At 44.2% G+C, this 20,260-nt stretch overlaps 1 protein-coding gene across 14 annotated transcripts in view; it reads left to right on the plus strand.

Annotated features, from left to right (window-relative positions):
* BCAS1 (brain enriched myelin associated protein 1) overlaps positions 1–20,260 on the plus strand; it is a 205,107-nt gene that overhangs the window by 126,035 nt on the left and 58,812 nt on the right. For 12 of the 14 annotated variants that reach the window (XM_056548663.1, XM_056548667.1, XM_056548664.1 and 9 more), the window contains exons 7-8: positions 8,796–8,945; positions 11,671–11,706. In XM_056548663.1, the coding sequence (XP_056404638.1) occupies positions 8,796–8,945; positions 11,671–11,706 (186 nt within the window). The remainder of the gene's footprint in view (positions 1–8,795; positions 8,946–11,670; positions 11,707–20,260) is intronic. The other 2 variants (XM_056548669.1, XM_056548675.1) reach the window with 1 other exon arrangement.

Below are 20,260 nucleotides of genomic sequence, written 5' to 3' on the forward strand. Positions count from 1 at the left end.
GCCGCGGGTCCCGGCCGTTGATTAGTGCCGGGACCCACGCGATATGATGCGGGATAGCAGCGCGATCCCGCTTCATATCGCGGGAGCCGGCGCAGGACGTAAATATACGTCCTGCGTCGTTAAGGGGATAAGGTATATATCTTCTGTATATAGTGATATGGACCATGCTGGTATAACCTGGGTATATACTGTATATAATGATATATATACAGCTGGTATAAGTTATACATCTCCTGTATATAGTGATATGGACCATGCTGGTATAACCTGGGTATATACTGTATATAATTATATATGTACAGCTGGTATAAGTTATATATCTTCTTGTATATAGTGATATGGACCATACTGGTATAATCTGGGTATATACTGTATATAATTATATATGTACAGCTGGTATAAGGTATATATCTTCTGTATATAGTGATATGGACCATGCTGGTATAACCTTGGTATATACTGTATATAATTATATATGTACAGCTGGTATAAGTTATACATCTTCTGTATATAGTGATATGGACCATGCTGGTATAACCTCGGTATATACTGTATATAATTATATATGTACAGCTGGTATAAGTTATATATCTCCTGTATATAGTGATATGGACCATGCTGGTATAACCTGGGTATATACTGTATATAATTATATATGTACAGCTGGTATAAGTTATATATCTCCTGTATATAGTGATATGGACCATGCTGGTATAACCTTGGTATATACTGTATATAATTATATATGTACAGCTGGTATAAGTTATATATCTTCTGTATATAGTGATATGGACCATGCTGGTATAACCTGGGTATATACTGTATATAATTATATATGTACAGCTGGTATAAGTTATATATCTTCTTGTATATAGTGATATGGACCATACTGGTATAACCTGGGTATATACTGTATATAATTATATATGTACAGCTGGTATAAGTTATACATCTTCTGTATATAGTGATATGGACCATGCTGGTATAACCTGGGTATATACTGTATATCTATATATATATATATATATATATATAAAACTCAACGTGTGTGTGTATGTATGTATGTATGTGTGTATGTTCCAGCATCATGTCCAAACGGCTAAAGATATTAACATGAAACTTGGCACACATGTTACTTATATGTCAACAACAAACATAGAATAGGTGATTTAACCCTTACTCACCCCCATTTGCCAGGGGTGGGGTTTATGTTTAAAGTCCCATACAAATCTATGGGAAATATATGTTACTGCATAACTTCCAAACGGCTGGAGATATTTCGATAATACTTGGTCACATGTTACTTATATGTACATTTAAAATATAGGATAGTTAATTTAACTCTTAACTACCCCCATTTGTGAGGGTCGGGGTTTTTGTTTAAAGTCCCATGCAAATCAACGGGAAATGTATGTTCCCACATAACTTCCGTACGGCTGGAGATATTTCAATACCTGGTACACATATTACAGGTTGGGATAGGAGGTCAGGATAGGAGGTCGACATAGGAGGTTGTGATAGGACGGGATAGGAGGACGGTATTGGAGGTCGATATAGGAGGTTGTGATAGGACGGGATAGGAGGACGGTATTGGAGGTCGAGATAGGAGGAGTGGATAGGAGGTCGAGATATGAGGATGGGATAGGAGGTCGTGATAGGAGGTCGAGATAGGAGGACGGGATAGGAGGTCGTGATAGGAGGAAAGGATAGGAGGACAGGATAGGAGGACGGGATAGGAGGACTGGATAGGAGGACGGGATAGGAGGACAGGATAGGAGGACGGGATAGGAGGTTGGGATAGATGGACTGGATAGGAGGACGGGAAAGGAGGTCGAGATATGAGGACGGGATAGGAGGACGGAATAGGAGGATGGGATAGGAGGACGGGATAGGAGGACGGGAAAGGAGGTCGAGATAGGAGGACGGGAAAGGAGGATGGGATATGACAACAATATATGAGTACTGGATATGAAGTCAAAAGCTTCCTCCTTTGTTTATTATCCTCCTGAACAAGGATAAACTGGGCAACGCCGGGTACTCAGCTAGTATAATTATATATGTACAGCTGGTATAAGCTATACATCTTCTTGTATAATGTATATGGTATAACCATTACTGTTTTGCCATGAACAACTGCTAGTTCTAAGACTCAGTAAACATCATAGTGCTGGAATGGAAACTAACAGACGGACACTGGAGACATATGAGTACGATGGAGTTATAACCTTTAATACAGCCTTGGTGTCATTTGCATATCCTGCTGGAGAGACCTTGTTTATTTTCCCATGAGCCTAGACAAGCATGCCAAGCTCAATGTTTGGACAAGAAGCATTAAAGACATCTCTATCTGTCAGGTTCCTCACATAGAGGAACTTTATTTACTTACAATGGCTGAACAGCGATTTTCCTTCTGAGCAGCAATCACACTTATACGGCATGAGGAGAAGAGACTCGATTAAATGACACGACCTAACATTATTGGGGTGTTACTGATCAGAAGCATTTCATATTAAATATCATTGCTGGCTTACAGTCAGTCATTCATTTAGCGGTACATTGTACATACACTGTATGGAGAAAAGTAGTGGGACACACCTTCTATCCATTGAATCCCTGTGTGTCATTCAGTCCTATTGCCACGGGTGTATAAAATCCAGCCCCTACCAATGCAGTCACCTTTGCGAACATTTGTGAAAGAATGCTCATGAGTTTCAAATGGTATTGTAAAAGAAACCACCCCTGAAAAGGACTTCCTTCCTCCGTAAGCTTTGATTGGTATTATCAAGAAGTGGGAGAGTTTAAAGGGGTACTCCGGCGCTTAGACATCTTATAGGTTCCAAAGGTTGGGGTATAAGATGCCTGATCGTGGGGGTCCCGCTGCTGGGGACCCCCGTGATCTTGCACGCAGCACCCCAGTTAAAATCAGTCCCGGAGCATGTTTGCTCCGGTTCTGATTACCGGCGACCACAGGGCCGGCGGCGTGACAAGCCCCCTCCCATAGGCTTGCATTGAGGGGCGGAGCGTGATGTCACACGGGGGCAGAGGTGTGACGTCACACACCGCCGGCCCTGTGGTCGCCGGTAATCAGACCTGGAGCAAACATGCTCCGGGGACTGATTTTAACTGGGGTGCAAGATCACAGGGGTCCCCAGCGGCGGGACCCCCACGATCAGGCATCTTATCCCCTATCCTTTGGATAGGGGATAAGATGTCTGAGTGCCGGAGTACCCCTTTAAGAACCACAGCAACTGAGCCATGAAGTAAAGACCACATGAGCTTACAGAGCAGAATCACCAAGAGCTGAGCTGAATAGTGCATAAAAGTCATCAATGTTCTGCTCACTCAATAAACGCAGAGCTCTAAACCTTATCTGGCCTTAGAATCAGCAAAAAGAACTGTGCCCAGTCAGAAGCTTTATGGCATGGGTTTACATGGGCAAGCAGCTGCAGGCAAGCCTTACATCACCAAGCATGATGCCAAGTGTCAGATGGAGTGGTGTAAAGCAGGAGCTACTGGACACTGGTGTCGTGGAAATGTTTTCTCTGCAATGAGGAACTGCCCTTCTCCATCTGGCGTCTACCTGCATTTAACCATGTATAAATTGTGGTGAAGGAGGGATAATGCTAAGAGCCTTGTTTTTCAGAGGTTTACCTAAACATCTTAGATACCAGTGAAGGGGCATCAATGTTTCAGCCTACCAAGACATTGTGGAGAATTATAAACTTTATGGAAACAGTTTGGGTTCGGTCCTTTCCTGTTCCAGCATGACTGTGCCCCAGTGCACAAAGCAAGGTCCATAAAAGCATGGTTGTGGATGTTTGATGTTCAAAAGCTTAACTGGCTGCACCTCAACCCCATCTAACACCTTTGGGATAATCTAGAATAATGTTTCCAAGTCAGTCCCTTTCAAACATTATCGGGGTCTCTCCCAGAAAAGCATTTGTAAGGTCAATCGGTAACATTTCCACAGACACCTCCAAAGTTTGTAGAAGTGTTTCAAAAAGAGTGGAAGCTGTAATACCTGCAAAGGAGGAACATCTCCATATGAATGACTATGGGTGTAGAATGGTCCTAAAAACACCTGGAGGTGGAATGTGGGGGTGTCCCAATAGTTTTGTCCATACAGCGTACATGATAACGTGGTTTGTTTTCCACTGAATTACCTATTTACATAAACCATATGGGATAATGTTTTGTCAAGAATATCACCATAGAATTTCTAAATTGTACTAACACGTGATGCCAAAATATTAGCACAATACAGTTTAAAAAAATAAAAAAAATTCGGTACAGTATCCTAATAGTGCAGTATGAATACGGATATGTCAGCAGAGAGCTCTGTGTTCCAAAAAGAAAATTATTTCCTATGTAGTATTCAGCAGCTAATAAGTACAGGAAGGATTACGATTTTTGAATAGAAGTAATTTACAAATCTGTTTAACTTTCTGGCACCAGTTGATTAAAAAAAAAAAAGTTTTCCACCGGAGTACCCCTTTAATAAGTTTAGTAAAAAACCCTTTTATATCCAGAATGTTGTATTATTTCAGAAACAGCATGAATTCTTATTGGCGAGAAAAGTTTCCAGCGCATATGTTATATATATCCATAGGCCCCCATTCACCTTCTGTCAATGGAATATAACAAAATATCTTTTTTCAGCTGTATGCCACACAAAGACATTCCACAAAAATGTGTACTACACAGTAAATGTTTTTTTTTTATGTCAATATTGTGAGATCTTTACCACTGTTTGGTAATGAACATGTAAGTTCCTTCTGTAGCTTCTAGTAAGGTGAAAGGGTAGCTCATCTTTGCTTCTAAGAAAAATGAAGTAAGGATAGACTAGGCCTTGGGACAGGAGCTTGGACCACTGTGTCACTGACCGATTTGGTTCCTTGCTGAATTTCCTCACAGATCTGCACCACCGGGAAGCAGCACCTATTTTGCGTGTAGTTTTACCAGAAATATAAGAATGGGAAATCAAACTCCCATTGACTTATGAGCTTTTCCAAACCAATTCTGCCAAAAGAATGAACATGTACATTCCTGCAGGAAAAATACAAGTTCCGACTTGTAAACAGAGCAGCAAACAATGGGAGGCTGAGCCCAGCGGATTCCTCTTGAAATTTCCACTAGGAAATTCTGAGTGGAATGTCTGTAGTGTGCATGGGCCCTTAGGGTATCTCATTATTAACATTTGACCGCTAAGCGGTCACTAAGACCCTAAATTCCCACCCAATATAAAACTTAACGTTTAATGAGCCAAGATTAAAATAACCTCACACATATTGATCCATAATGCATTGATTGGCATGACACTGCATGCTATATTAAATGAATTGAAAAAATAGATTGTGGCTGCAGTCCACAATCTATAGTGTGAGACAATTAAAAATCTAACACATTGCCCGCCCGACGTTTCGCCACAGGCTGTGGCTTTATCAAGGGCTAAGAGGCAAATGGCGTGCAAACAAGCCTTGCAGGGGTTTAAATAACCTCCTGTCTCTGACGTCATTGAAACATGTCACTTCCTGTATTATCATGACATCTCATTGGTCACAATCCCGTGCAGACTATTGATTGATCGCTTCCTGGCCAATAGAATTTAGACCAGGATGCATCTTGCTAAATTCACTTGATTGACAGCATCCTTGACCAACCAGCAGAGTCCATCCATACTTCTGAACTCCTCATTGGTACCGGAAGTTGTCCACGTATGTGCGCCATTAGTCCTGCGCTAACTGATAGATTCCCGGACCTCCGGTATGGACGCATGCGCAGTGCTGATGCGCAGAGGGACGTGCGCGAGTACTTAGTCATATACAGCCACTGACCAGGAAGCTGCGCGAAAGACCAGGAAGCGATCAATCAATAGTCTGCACGGGATTGTGACCAATGAGATGTCATGATAATACAGGAAGTGACATGTTTCAATGACGTCAGAGACAGGAGGTTATTTAAACCCCTGCAAGGCTTGTTTGCACGCCATTTGCCTCTTAGCCCTTGATAAAGCCACAGCCTGTGGCGAAACGTCGGGCGGGCGGGCAATGTGTTAGATTTTTAATTGTCTCACACTATAGATTGTGGACTGCAGCCACAATCTATTTTTTCAATTCATTTAATATAGCATGCAGTGTCATGCCAATCAATGCATTATGGATCAATATGTGTGAGGTTATTTTAATCTTGGCTCATTAAACGTTAAGTTTTATATTGGGTGGGAATTTAGGGTCTTAGTGACCGCTTAGCGGTCAAATGTTAATAATATTGGATTTACCCTCCACTCATAGGTCCCCTTTGTTGCACTTAGGGTATCTCCACACTGAGGAAATTCAGCCGAGAAATTTCCTTGCTGAATTTCTTCAGTGGATCCACACCTTGCAAAATGATCAGGAATCTGCAGTAATCTGTCGTGGACATAAGCGCTGTCCCATTGACAAAGGAATTCTCTGGCGGATTCCACCGGAAACCAATTCCTCGTTGGAAGTTTCGTTACAGATCTTCCGATGTGTGTACAAAGCAGAGGAATTCCTATGGGAAACAAAAGGGGCTGCTGCAAGCGGAATGGAAATTCTGTGTGCAATCTGCAGTGTAAACAGGGCCATAGAGTTCCCATAGCAATCAATCAGAGCTCAGCTTTTATTTTTCATATTGTTCTCATAAAATGAAAACTGAGATCTTATTGGTTGCTAGATGAATTTACCCCATTGTGCCTTGTTCTCGGCATAGTCTCTGACGGCATAGTCTTGCAGATGGTGTTTAGGAAGGAAGGTGCCAGAATTGATAAACAGAAGCACGATTGTACAAATCTGAGGTCAGAGCATGCAGAGTAACCTGATAAAACAGGTACAAGGCAGGCATATAGACAGCTTGAGATCAGTGCAGGCACACAGATACATAGCTGACAGGTAGATAGGTCAGGTAAATTAGACAGGTATAGGGTAGGCAAATAGGTATTAGGCGGGCAGATAGGCAGTTAATGGTCAGGGCAGATGGGTACAGAGCAGGCATTAGTCAGGGAAGGCAAATAGAGAACTAGAAGTCTAATCAATAGATAGAAAGTTAGAGGTCAGGGCAGGAAGTTACACAGAAACAGGTCAAGGCAGACAGATGTATATAGTTCAAGGCAGGCAGATAGTGAACATCAGAGCCAGAATCAATCCCAAGTTTGATTAAGAAAACTTGGACCTAACAACCTTGTTAAAGGGGTGCTCCAGGGGTGCTCCACTAAGAAAAAGAAAAATGCCCCAAAGCCACCACAATACCTGTTCTGTGTCCCCTGTAGTTATCCATGTTATTTTGCCAGCTCCTGTGGCCCCTGTTGTCTTTGACTATGTGTGTGCATGCTGTGTTGTCAACAGTCAGCAGCACACGCTATACATGTCTTTTCTTTCAAACTATCCTTCCCCCAAGAAATAAATCATGCTATGCTCTGAATGACAGCAGTCAGTTATAAGATCTACAGCAGGAAAAGAGCAGCTTCTCTTCCGACAAGATTCCCACACAGAGTGTGGGGAGGTGTGGTTGTGAAGCCAGAAATCACATGGTGTTTGTCTTCCAGGAGGGTGGGGGCAAGTCTCAATGAGGGGTTTACACAGAGACAAGCAATATCAGATTATGGCGTCTTTCTCTCACTCCCTACATGTAAGGGACAGCTGAAAGAGGCAAACTGCTCTATATAGCTAATGAATGAGGGAAAGGATGGGCTATCGGTTTAGTTTCCCGGAGTACCCCTTTACACTACAGAAATTTAGCAATTCATTTTCCTGCTGAATTTCCAAAGAACATCTGCACCGTCGATATCCGCTGCAAATCGACGAATGGCATTTCTCTGACAGATTCTGCTGGAACATTGCACATATTCAAACTTCCGCTGAAATCCAATTCCATTGCAGAACATCCGACATGTGAACAGTGCAGCAAAATCCTATTAAAATCAATGGGAGGCAGCTGCATGCAGAATCCACACTGAATTTCTTCTTGAAAATTCCATAGTGTGAATGAGCCCTTATTCAGGAAAGGTGTGGCAGATCTGAATTGACTTAGAGAGGTGATCAGAGTCACACCCTGAGCACCAACCAGCTGATATACTGTAAATCTGACCTTTTATGGTAGAGTTCCCCAAACAGCAGCTTAGGAGTCATTGTGACTCTCAGGACCCTGCTAGCTGTTGAGTCCTCTAAAAACGTTTGTGCACTAGTGGCACCAAGATTGTCCCATCATTACCAGAGTTAGTTACTATGGTCAAAACCATCACTGGTAGTTAACACCAGTAACTACAGTAAAAGCAATATGACTAGGCCATAAATGTAACTTTTACTGCTCATCGTGGTTAAATTCCATTAGTCATAGTTAAAAATGGCTTCCATAGGTTGTGAACTGCTGTTTTTATGTGCAGCAGAACCTACATTGCTATATAAAGGACACTGGAAAGACAAGGAGAGGGATGCATAGTGACCATTGGCTGTTATACTCAGAATTAGGGTTGTTGGTGAACACTGAAGGATTCAATGTAGCGGTTGTTGGACTTTTCCATTATTCAAACTACATTCCTTACATTAAAGCTTATACCCATGATATTACGCAAATGAAGTGGGTAATGGCTATGATGTTGTCTCCAGAAGTAATACACAGGGCTATAACTGTTAAAGTCACCAAACTTTACACCATTAATGATCCAAACTTTTTGTCAATGTTTTTGACCAGTGTGTCATTGTAACTGCATCTAAATAAGTGACCCTGAGAGGTCTAAATGACAAGTAACCAATGTGTCCTTCTCCACCTCTTGCTACAAGAAAAAAGAAAATGGAGGTTTTAGAAAAAAATCTTCAAAAAAGGAAAAACACAAGAGTTCTGTGCAACAAACCTCCGAGACAGAGGCCAAAAACCTGAAGAAGTCGGAGAGCCCCAAGTCTGGGACACTTAGCAGATTGTTTAAGCAGAAGGTTTGTAGAGACAGGAAACACTTACAGCTCATGGTAACGTCTTTCTTGGGTGGAAGGACTTTTGGGGTCCCCACAACAAGTTACCATCTGTAATAAAGTGTTTCTGGCTCATCCACTAATCCACTAAGGTCATGAATCCATCCCCTGGATGTGATTGGTTAATAATATTTATACTAATTATCATGTAAGGCTTGGTTCACACTTCATTTTGTCTTTTACAGGCTTCCTTTCATTATGTTTAATTTTGCTGTATACAAAAGCATAGTTGACCCTATTGTATACAGTAAAAAAAAAAAAAAGCATACGTTGCAATGTGATTTTTATCATGTAAGTCAACCAGAAAAGGTTTTTATCTGTTTTTATCCATTTCAAGAGTATAAATCCTATACCTTAAACATAAGACAACTCGAAGTGAACCGAGCCTTAACAACAAGTAATGGATCCAGATAAACTCACATTGGGGGTTATTTATCATTGTATTCTATTCCTTTTTTTGGGTCTAAATCTGCAAATTTTCTTTGCTTTCGCGCTAATTGTTTATTTATTTTTCTGCGTTTTTTTTTACAAGTTAAAAATTCCGTCATTTTGACTTTTTGGTCTTGCTAGACCAGTTTTTGAAGTGACGGATGCAGTGGTAACGTATTTATTATCTGCGTGCTTTTAATTTTTGCGCAAAATTTCCTACAAATGGAGCAAAAAAAAAAACAACTCAAATCTAGACCACCTCCTGACCAGGTGTAAAAAAAAATTACTACTCCTGTCTGTTTGCCATGAATCTAAAACATCAGCCAAAGTGAAAGAGAGGGAGATAGAGACTTTAGCGATCCAAAAAGTGATGAAGATACCTTTTTTAATAAAATTTCATAGGGTACCATTAAAAAAATAATAATAAAAAAGATACAGTAGTGATGGAAAAATAGCATTTAACGAAATGTATCTTTTTTATAACAATTTTTTAATTAATTTTTAAACAGGGATCAATTTATGTGTGCGGGCAGGGACCTAAAAATGTAGCCGGCAATAATAAAAATGTAGTGTGTGTGTGTGTGTTTTTCACTTTTTTTTCTTTATTTTTTACATTTATTAGGTAGTACTACTACTCCCAGCATGAAACACATTGTTCCATGATGGGAGTAGTAGTACCTGTACTAATTGACAGATGGCAAGAGGTGCGTTGCGATCCTCCTGTATGTACTGTATATATACACCTAGTCATATTTCCCGCAGAGAGCTGTGATTGGCCAGATGGTTCCAGCCAATCACAACTCTCTGTGGGAAATATGAATAGGTGCATATATACGTCAGTGCAGGGGACCATAGAAGAGCGGCCGGCCGCATCTATACATTATACAGGAGGATCACAGTGGGTGTCAGGAGTGACATCAACTGTGATCTTTCCTTAACTGCAGGTACTACTGCTCCAAACATGGGGCACACTCTGCTCCATGCTGGGAGCTGTAGTACCTGCATTAATAGACAGATCGCAGCAAGTGTCATAAGTTACACTCTCTGCGATCTGTCTATTAATGCAGGTACTACAGCTCCCAGCATGGAGCAGAGTGTGCTCCATGTTTGGAGTAGTAGTATCTGCAGTAAGGGACAGATCGCAGCGGGCATCACTCCTGACACCCGATGCAATTGTCCTTTCTATTGCAGAGATGTGGAGCAGCTTTCTCCTTCGCTTCGCATCTCTGCACTATTCTCCAGCCAGTGATGTGAATAGTACATCACTCATTAATATTTCACGCTGAGAGCGGTGATCGGCTGCAACCGTCCGGCCAATCCCCACTCTGGGCAGAAAATATGAATGAAGTGATGTTCTGTTTACATCACTGGCTGGCCTGAGTCTGTTCCATGGTGGGAGGAGTAGTACTACCTAAAAAAATTAAAAAATATAGAGAAAAAAAGTGAAACACACACACTTTATTAAAAATGTATTAAAGTTTTGTTATAAAAAAAACATTGTTAAATAAAATGTTTCCCATCCCTACTGCTTCCTTTTTTTTTTTTGTACCCACAAAATGCAATTTCCAAATGCAAAAACGCCAGAAAAAAACGTCAGATGCAGGAAATTGCACTGGGGTTTCAGTGAAAATTATCTAGATGCAGATCTGCGCAAAATTTATCATGGTCACTGCGACAATATGATAAATTTGGAGCAGCACCGCCCAAAAAGAAAGGCTTCTAGACAAACCACAAAAATGATCTAGCCAAGACCATTATTGATAAATCTCCCCCCATTGTCTGCGTTTGCTATTGTAACCTCATTGATATGAACCATCACCTATAGGGGGCACTATTTTGTCTCTACTTTGTTTAACCATTTGGCCAAAAAAAATTAATAAAAAAAAGTTATAAAAATTATTATATAAAACAGTAACTGAAGTTCCATACTAATAGTAACTAATTCAACTCCAACTCTTGTTATTCTGAGGCTCTTGACCAGTATAGATAGATAACCAGTATCTATTGGATAATAAATAATCATAGTAAGCCATGAAGTACAAAGGTCCAATCTCATGACAATTATTTGAAATGTAAATAATCTGTAAAAATGAATAACACATAGTGAGTGGTCCAGGTCATGAATACTAACATCAGGTAATAGTGTTCATCATAACAATCATACATATATTCACTGTGTGCGTTTCTTTACTTATTATTAATCTATTTATTAGCCCTCCTGTCTAGTACAATATTGATATTATGTTTGTTTCCTTCACAGGCAAAAAAAGATGAGCAGCAGACAAGTGGTGGGAAAGTAAGTATAGTTATAATCTATCCTGTGCGAATCCATGATAAGACTATTAACCTGACCTAATACATAGTGATCCTAACCCTGACCATGGCCACTCTCCCACGATTCTGGGAGATGTCTCTGGACTGGATGTCAGAAATAATCAGATTTTTAACCAGCTGTCACTATGTGTACTGTCTCATTGTATAAGGACACAGTCATGTAACTCAGTCATTGTTCACATACTGCCCCATCCTCCAGTCATATCAGCTGTCGTATTATTGTGTGACAAGCACTAGTGATAGAGTTTACTGTGCCCTATGTGTTCTCCCTATATTACCTCTTATTAAAGGGAGGATAGATAGATAGATAGATAGATAGCAACAGGAGAATACAGCAGCACACTGCTAGCACAAAGATATAGATGAAACATGAGTATATAGATAAAACATGAGTATATAGATAGAACATGAGTATATAGATAGAACATGAAAAGCTATACAGCTGTAATGCAATAAATGAAGATATGAAACTATGAAAATATGAGTGTCACGATGCCGGCTGGCAGGTAGTGGACCCTCTGTGCCAGAGAGGGATTGGCGTGGACCGTGCTAGTGGACCGGTTCTAAGCCACTACTGGTTTTCACCAGAGCCCGCCGCAAAGCGGGATGGTCTTGCTGCGGCGGTAGTGACCAGGTCGTATCCACTAGCAACGGCTCACCTCTCTGGCTGCTGAAGATAGGCGCGGTACAATGGAGTAGGCAGAAGCAAGGTCGGACGTAGCAGAAGGTCGGGGCAGGCAGCAAGGATCGTAGTCAGGGGCAACGGCAGAAGGTCTGGAAACACTGGCAAGGGACACACAAGGAACGCTTTCACTGGCACTAAGGCAACAAGATCCGGCAAGGGAGTGCAAGGGAAGTGAGGTAATATAGGGAGTGCACAGGTGATAACTCTAATTGGAACCACTGCGCCAATCAGCGGCGCAGTGGCCCTTTAAATCGCAGAGACCCGGCGCGCGCGCGCCCTAGGGAGCGGGGCCGCGCGCGCCGGGACAGAACAGACGGGGAGCGAGTCAGGTAGGAGAGCCGGGGTGCGCATCGCGAGCGGGCGCTACCCGCATCGCGAATCGCATCCCGGCTAGCAGCAGGATCGCAGCGCCCCGGGTCAGAGGACGTGACCGGGGCGCTGCAGCGGAGGAGGTGAAGCGAGCGCTCCGGGGAGGAGCGGGGACCCGGAGCGCTCGGCGTAACAGTACCCCCCCCCTTGGGTCTCCCCCTCTTCTTGGAGCCTGAGAACCTGAGGAGCAGACTTTTGTCAAGGATGTTGTCCTCAGGTTCCCAGGATCTCTCTTCAGGACCACAACCCTCCCAGTCTACTAAAAAAAAATTTTTTCCTCTGACCTTTTTGGCAGCCAAAATCTCCTTGACCGAGAAGACGTCCGAGGAGCCGGAAACAGGAGTGGGAGGAACAGATTTGGGAGAAAAACGGTTGAGGATGAGTGGTTTGAGAAGAGAGACGTGAAAGGCATTAGGGATACGAAGAGAAGGAGGAAGAAGAAGTTTATAAGAGACAGGATTAATTTGACACAGAATTTTGAAAGGACCAAGATAGCGTGGTCCCAACTTGTAGCTAGGGACACGGAAGCGGACATATTTAGCGGAGAGCCATACCTTGTCTCCAGGGGAAAAAACGGGGGGAGCTCTTCTTTTCTTATCCGCGAACCTCTTCATGCGTGAAGAAGCCTGTAAGAGAGAATTTTGGGTCTCTCTCCATATAATGGAAAGGTCACGAGAAATTTCATCCACAGCGGGCAGACCAGAGGGCAAGGGGGTAGGGAGGGGGGGAAGAGGGTGACGGCCGTACACCACGAAAAATGGGGATTTGGAGGAAGATTCAGAGACCCTGAAGTTATACGAGAATTCGGCCCATGGAAGGAGATCTGCCCAGTCATCCTGGCGGGAGGAAACAAAATGTCGCAAATAATCACCCAGGATCTGGTTAATTCTTTCTACTTGTCCATTGGACTGGGGATGATATGCAGAGGAAAAATTTAATTTAATCTTGAGTTGTTTACAGAGAGCTCTCCAGAATTTAGACACGAATTGGACCCCTCTATCCGAGACAATCTGCGTAGGCAACCCGTGAAGACGAAAAATGTGTACAAAAAATTGTTTAGCCAACTGAGGCGCAGAAGGAAGACCAGGAAGAGGAATGAAATGTGCCATTTTGGAGAATCGATCAACGACCACCCAAATAACGGTGTTGCCACGGGAAGGGGGTAAATCAGTAATAAAATCCATACCAATCAGAGACCAAGGCTGTTCGGGGACAGGCAGAGGATGAAGAAAACCAGCGGGCTTCTGGCGAGGAGTCTTATCCCGGGCACAGATAGTGCAGGCTCGCACAAAGTCCCCAACATCCGTCTCCAGAGTTGGCCACCAATAGAAGCGAGAGATGAGTTGCACAGATTTCTTGATGCCCGCATGACCTGCGAGATGGGAGGAGTGACCCCATTTGAGGATTCCGAGGCGTTGGCGTGGAGAAACAAAGGTCTTTCCTGGAGGAGTCTGTCTGATGGAGGCAGGAGAAGTGGAGATCAGGCAGTCAGGTGGAATGATGTGTTGCGGAGGGAGATCAACTTCTGAGGCATCCGAGGAACGAGAGAGAGCATCGGCTCTAATGTTCTTATCGGCAGGACGAAAGTGAATCTCAAAATTAAATCGGGCAAAGAACAGAGACCACCGGGCCTGGCGAGGATTCAGCCGTTGGGCCGACTGGAGGTAGGAGAGGTTCTTGTGGTCGGTGTAGATAATAACAGGAAATCTTGATCCCTCCAGCAGATGCCTCCATTCCTCAAGTGCTAATTTAATGGCTAGAAGTTCTCGATCCCCGATGGAGTAGTTCCTCTCCGCTGGAGAGAAGGTCCTAGAGAAAAAACCACAAGTGACAGCATGCCCGGAAGGATTTTTTTGTAGAAGAACAGCTCCAGCTCCTACTGAGGAGGCATCAACCTCCAATAGGAAGGGTTTGGAAGGGTCAGGTCTGGAGAGCACGGGAGCCGAAGAAAAGGCAGACTTGAGTTGTTTAAAGGAGTCTTCTGCTTGAGGAGGCCAGGACTTGGGATCAGCATTTTTCTTGGTTAAAGCCACGATAGGAGCCACAATGGTAGAAAAATGTGGAATAAATTGCCTGTAATAATTGGCGAACCCCAAAAAGCGTTGGATAGCACGGAGTCCGGAGGGGCGTGGCCAATTTAAGACGGCAGAGAGTTTGTCTGGATCCATCTGTAGTCCCTGGCCAGAGACCAAATATCCTAGAAAAGGAAGAGATTGGCATTCAAACAGACATTTCTCAATTTTGGCATAGAGTTGGTTGTCACGAAGTCTCTGAAGAACCATACGGACATGCCGGCGGTGTTCCTCTAGATTGGCAGAAAAAATTAGGATATCGTCCAGATATACCACAACACAGGAGTATAATAGATCACGAAAAATTTCATTGACAAAGTCTTGGAAGACGGCAGGGGCATTGCACAGTCCAAAGGGCATGACCAGATACTCAAAGTGTCCATCACTGGTGTTAAATGCCGTTTTCCACTCGTCCCCCTCTCTGATGCGGATGAGGTTATAGGCGCCTCTTAAGTCCAATTTAGTGAAGATGTGGGCACCTTGGAGGCGATCAAAGAGTTCAGAGATGAGGGGTAAGGGGTAGCGGTTCTTAACCGTGATTTTATTAAGACCGCGGTAGTCAATGCAAGGACGTAGGGAGCCATCTTTTTTGGAGACAAAGAAAAATCCGGCTCCGGCAGGAGAGGAGGATTTACGGATAAAGCCCCTTTTTAGATTCTCCTGGACGTATTCGGACATGGCAAGAGTCTCTGGGGCAGAGAGAGGATAAATTCTGCCCCGGGGTGGAGTAGTACCCGGGAGGAGGTCGATAGGGCAATCATAAGGCCTGTGAGGAGGTAGAGTCTCAGCTTGTTTTTTGCAGAAAACATCCGCGAAGTCCATATAGGCCTTGGGGAGACCGGTTACTGGAGGAACCACAGAGTTACGGCAAGGGTTACTGGGAACCGGTTTTAGACAGTTCTTGGAACAAGAGGACCCCCAACTCTTGATCTCCCCAGTGGACCAATCCAGGGTTGGGGAATGAAGTTGAAGCCAGGGAAGTCCAAGGAGAATCTCCGAGGTACAATTGGGGAGGACCAAAAGTTCAATCCTCTCATGATGAGATCCGATGCTCATAAGAAGGGGCTCCGTGCGGAAACGTATGGTACAGTCCAATCTTTCATTATTTACACAATTGATGTAGAGGGGTCTGGCGAGACTGGTCACTGGGATGTTGAACCTGTTGACGAGAGAGGCCAAAATAAAATTTCCTGCAGAACCAGAGTCCAAGAAGGCCACTGTAGAGAAGGAGAAGGCAGAAGCAGACATCCGCACAGGCACAGTAAGACGTGGAGAAGCGGAGTAGACATCAAGGACTGTCTCACCTTTGTGCGGAGTCAGCGTACGTCTTTCCAGGCGGGGAGGACGGATAGGACAATCCCTCAGGAAGTGTTCGGTACTAGCACAGTACAGGCAGAGGTTCTCCATACGGCGTCGTGTCCTCTCTTGAGGTGTCAGGCGAGACCGGTCGACCTGCATAGCCTCCACGGCGGGAGGCACAGGAACAGATTGCAGGGGACCAGAGGAGAGAGGAGCCGAGGAGACGAAACGCCTCGTGCGAACAGAGTCCATATCTTGGCGGAGTTCCTGACGCCTTTCAGAAAAACGCATGTCAATGCGAGTGGCTAGGTGAATAAGTTCATGTAGATTAGCAGGAATTTCTCGTGCGGCCAGAACATCTTTAATGTTGCTGGATAGGCCTTTTTTGAAGGTCGCGCAGAGGGCCTCATTATTCCAGGACAATTCTGAAGCAAGTGTACGGAATTGTACGGCATACTCGCCAACGGAAGAATTACCCTGGACCAGGTTCAACAGGGCAGTCTCAGCAGAAGAGGCTCGGGCAGGTTCCTCAAAGACACTTCGGATTTCCGAGAAGAAGGAGTGTACTGAGGCAGTGACGGGGTCATTGCGGTCCCAGAGCGGTGTGGCCCATGACAGGGCTTTTCCGGACAGAAGACTGACTACGAAAGCCACCTTAGACCTTTCAGTGGGAAACAGGTCCGACATCATCTCCAGATGCAGGGAACATTGGGAAAGGAAGCCACGGCAAAACTTAGAGTCCCCATCAAACTTATCCGGCAAGGATAAGCGTATCCCAGGAGCGGCCACTCGCTGCGGAGGAGGTGCAGGAGCTGGCGGAGGAGATGACTGCTGAAGCTGTGGTAGCAACTGTTGTAGCATAACGGTCAGTTGAGACAGCTGTTGGCCTTGTTGCGCAATCTGTTGTGACTGCTGGGCGACCACCGTGGTGAGGTCAGCGACAACTGGCAGAGGAACTTCAGCGGGATCCATGGCCGGATCTACTGTCACGATGCCGGCTGGCAGGTAGTGGACCCTCTGTGCCAGAGAGGGATTGGCGTGGACCGTGCTAGTGGACCGGTTCTAAGCCACTACTGGTTTTCACCAGAGCCCGCCGCAAAGCGGGATGGTCTTGCTGCGGCGGTAGTGACCAGGTCGTATCCACTAGCAACGGCTCACCTCTCTGGCTGCTGAAGATAGGCGCGGTACAATGGAGTAGGCAGAAGCAAGGTCGGACGTAGCAGAAGGTCGGGGCAGGCAGCAAGGATCGTAGTCAGGGGCAACGGCAGAAGGTCTGGAAACACTGGCAAGGGACACACAAGGAACGCTTTCACTGGCACTAAGGCAACAAGATCCGGCAAGGGAGTGCAAGGGAAGTGAGGTAATATAGGGAGTGCACAGGTGATAACTCTAATTGGAACCACTGCGCCAATCAGCGGCGCAGTGGCCCTTTAAATCGCAGAGACCCGGCGCGCGCGCGCCCTAGGGAGCGGGGCCGCGCGCGCCGGGACAGAACAGACGGGGAGCGAGTCAGGTAGGAGAGCCGGGGTGCGCATCGCGAGCGGGCGCTACCCGCATCGCGAATCGCATCCCGGCTAGCAGCAGGATCGCAGCGCCCCGGGTCAGAGGACGTGACCGGGGCGCTGCAGCGGAGGAGGTGAAGCGAGCGCTCCGGGGAGGAGCGGGGACCCGGAGCGCTCGGCGTAACAATGAGGTACTTAGCTTGCAAATTTGGCGCCAAATAGCGTGGACCGTCCCACCACAGTAAGGTGACCTCATTCTGGGATGGACCCTACACTATGAATAAGCCTCTGTGTGAACAGTACAACAGGCATTGCAAGGTCTGAAACATCCAAGGCACCTTATATACACCTAATAGAGGTGGGTGGGTAGATAGATAGATAGATAGATATAATGACAAAGAAAAAAACAGCACTCTCTTGATTCAGAGAAAATCCCAAAATAATGCTAGGTGCCCGCAGAGACCAGACCCGGGTCAGGAGTCCATATAGAAACAGAATGAAGAATATTTCCGCAGCACTCCAATACGTGAAAAAACATGAAAACATATTCCATCAAAAAAAGTGAATGTCACATAGCAGCGTTTCAACCAGCTCTCCTGGTCTTTCTCAAGCTCAGTACAAATGGTGCATTTTACACACTATATAAGAGTATCAATCTCCTATCCAATTAACAAATAAAGTGTACAAATCCTATTTCTCAGTCTTCTAGTGAACACGTGCAAATACAAACTCCATCATACATAGAAAGTACATGTGCATAATTATAAGTCATTTAGTACAATCGATACCCAACAGCCTTAATAAGGTCCTGATTGTGACTAAGGACGTGTGCCGTGATTAAAAACACGTCAAAACAATATATTAGTCAGGGAGTAATCACTCACCCGGAACTATCATGGAGAATAATAGAGTGGGTATATTACACAGCGAATGCGTGTCGGAAGTGCGTCATACTGAGTCGAATACACGGGACTGGTTTCCTTGGCTGCGGTGAGTCCGGTGCCAGTGCGGCCGGTGAGTCATTCTTGCACATGCACCGAGAGCCTAGGTGGCATTCCACACCATCATGGCAGCCATGGTACAGATGTCCCTGACCGGTAATTAATTCTATTTACTGTATGTATGATCCGCCCCTCTCTTTTTATGTACACCACTGCACGGTAAAATGATATGTACCTGACCTTATCACATGTGGACCACTGGCCCCAGTGTGAAGCATTTTAACATGTATACCTCACTTTTCTTGTATATTTTATGATTCTTATATGTATCACTGAATGTAAAATGTTTCTTTATTTAATTTGTTTACACCTTGTTAATCAATTCAATTGCTGTATACTTCCTGTACAAATACTTTGTCAGTATCACTGGTTGCTGAACTTGAAAAAGGCAGCAAGTGGGCAGCTGAAACATCGCTTTTTGATGTCAGGTCAATAAACCTCTTCCGATTTATTCCATTGGAGTGCTGCGGTTCCTTTTTTGGTGTGAATATCCATAGGACCCTTGACCCGGGACCTTTTACTGCTGGCACCCGTTGTTTCCTCATTGAGTGGTTTTGGCTGCTCCACTGGTTTTTCTAGATAGATAGATAGATAGATAAAAAAAAGATCCGAGAATTCCACGGCACACAAAAATTCAGTGCAAATAGCAAAGTATTTATTCCATTTCCAATGCAAAAAAGTGCTCCGTTTCAGCTGCCTCACTCCGCCATGCTTGGAAATGGTGGCGTGAGACTGCTGAAGGTGACCTCATTGGGAGGTCACATGAATGTGCCTCTGTGCATCAGTTACCAGGCTTGCAAGGTCTGGAACACACAGCACCTTATAAAATGGGTGGGGTGCACAAACCAACATGGAGGTAGCCACTCCTCCCCCAATATGTGCAATACAAATCAGCACATACTGATACACAACTATTGCATGGACCTGGCATACAGGTGCAGGCTGCTGGGCTAAATATACACAGGCAGGAGAATACAGCAGCACACTGCTAGCACAAAGATATATATATATATATATATATATATATATATATATATATATATAAAAAATATGAAATGCTATATTGCTACAGTGAAAAATTGAAGTTGAAAGTTTAATTTTTCACTATAGCAATACAGCATTTCATATTTCATATATATCTTTGTGCTAGCAGTGTGCTGCTGTATTCTCCTGTTTAGATAGATATTATTATATATGAGATAGATAGATAAATATTATACATGAGATATAGATAGATATTTTACATGCTGTTGTGCAAATCAAACAGACAACAGGTGGAAATTATCGGCAATTAGCAAGACACCCTCAATAAAGGAGTGGTTCTGCAGGTGGTGACCACAGACCACTTCTCAGTTCCTATGCTTCCTGCCTGATGTTTTGGTCACTTTTGAATGCTGGCGATGCTTTCACTCTAGTAGTCGCATGAGACGGAATCTACAACCAGCACAAGTGGCTCAGGTTAGTTCAGCTCATCCAGGATGGCACATCAATGTGAGCTGTGGCAAGAAGGTTTGCTGTGTCTGTAAGCGTAGTGTCCAGACCATAGAAGCGCTACCAGGAGACAGGCCAGTACATCAGGAGACATGGA

The sequence above is a fragment of the Hyla sarda genome, chromosome 12 (genome assembly GCF_029499605.1).
Source record: "Hyla sarda isolate aHylSar1 chromosome 12, aHylSar1.hap1, whole genome shotgun sequence".
Lineage (NCBI taxonomy): Eukaryota > Metazoa > Chordata > Amphibia > Anura > Hylidae > Hyla > Hyla sarda.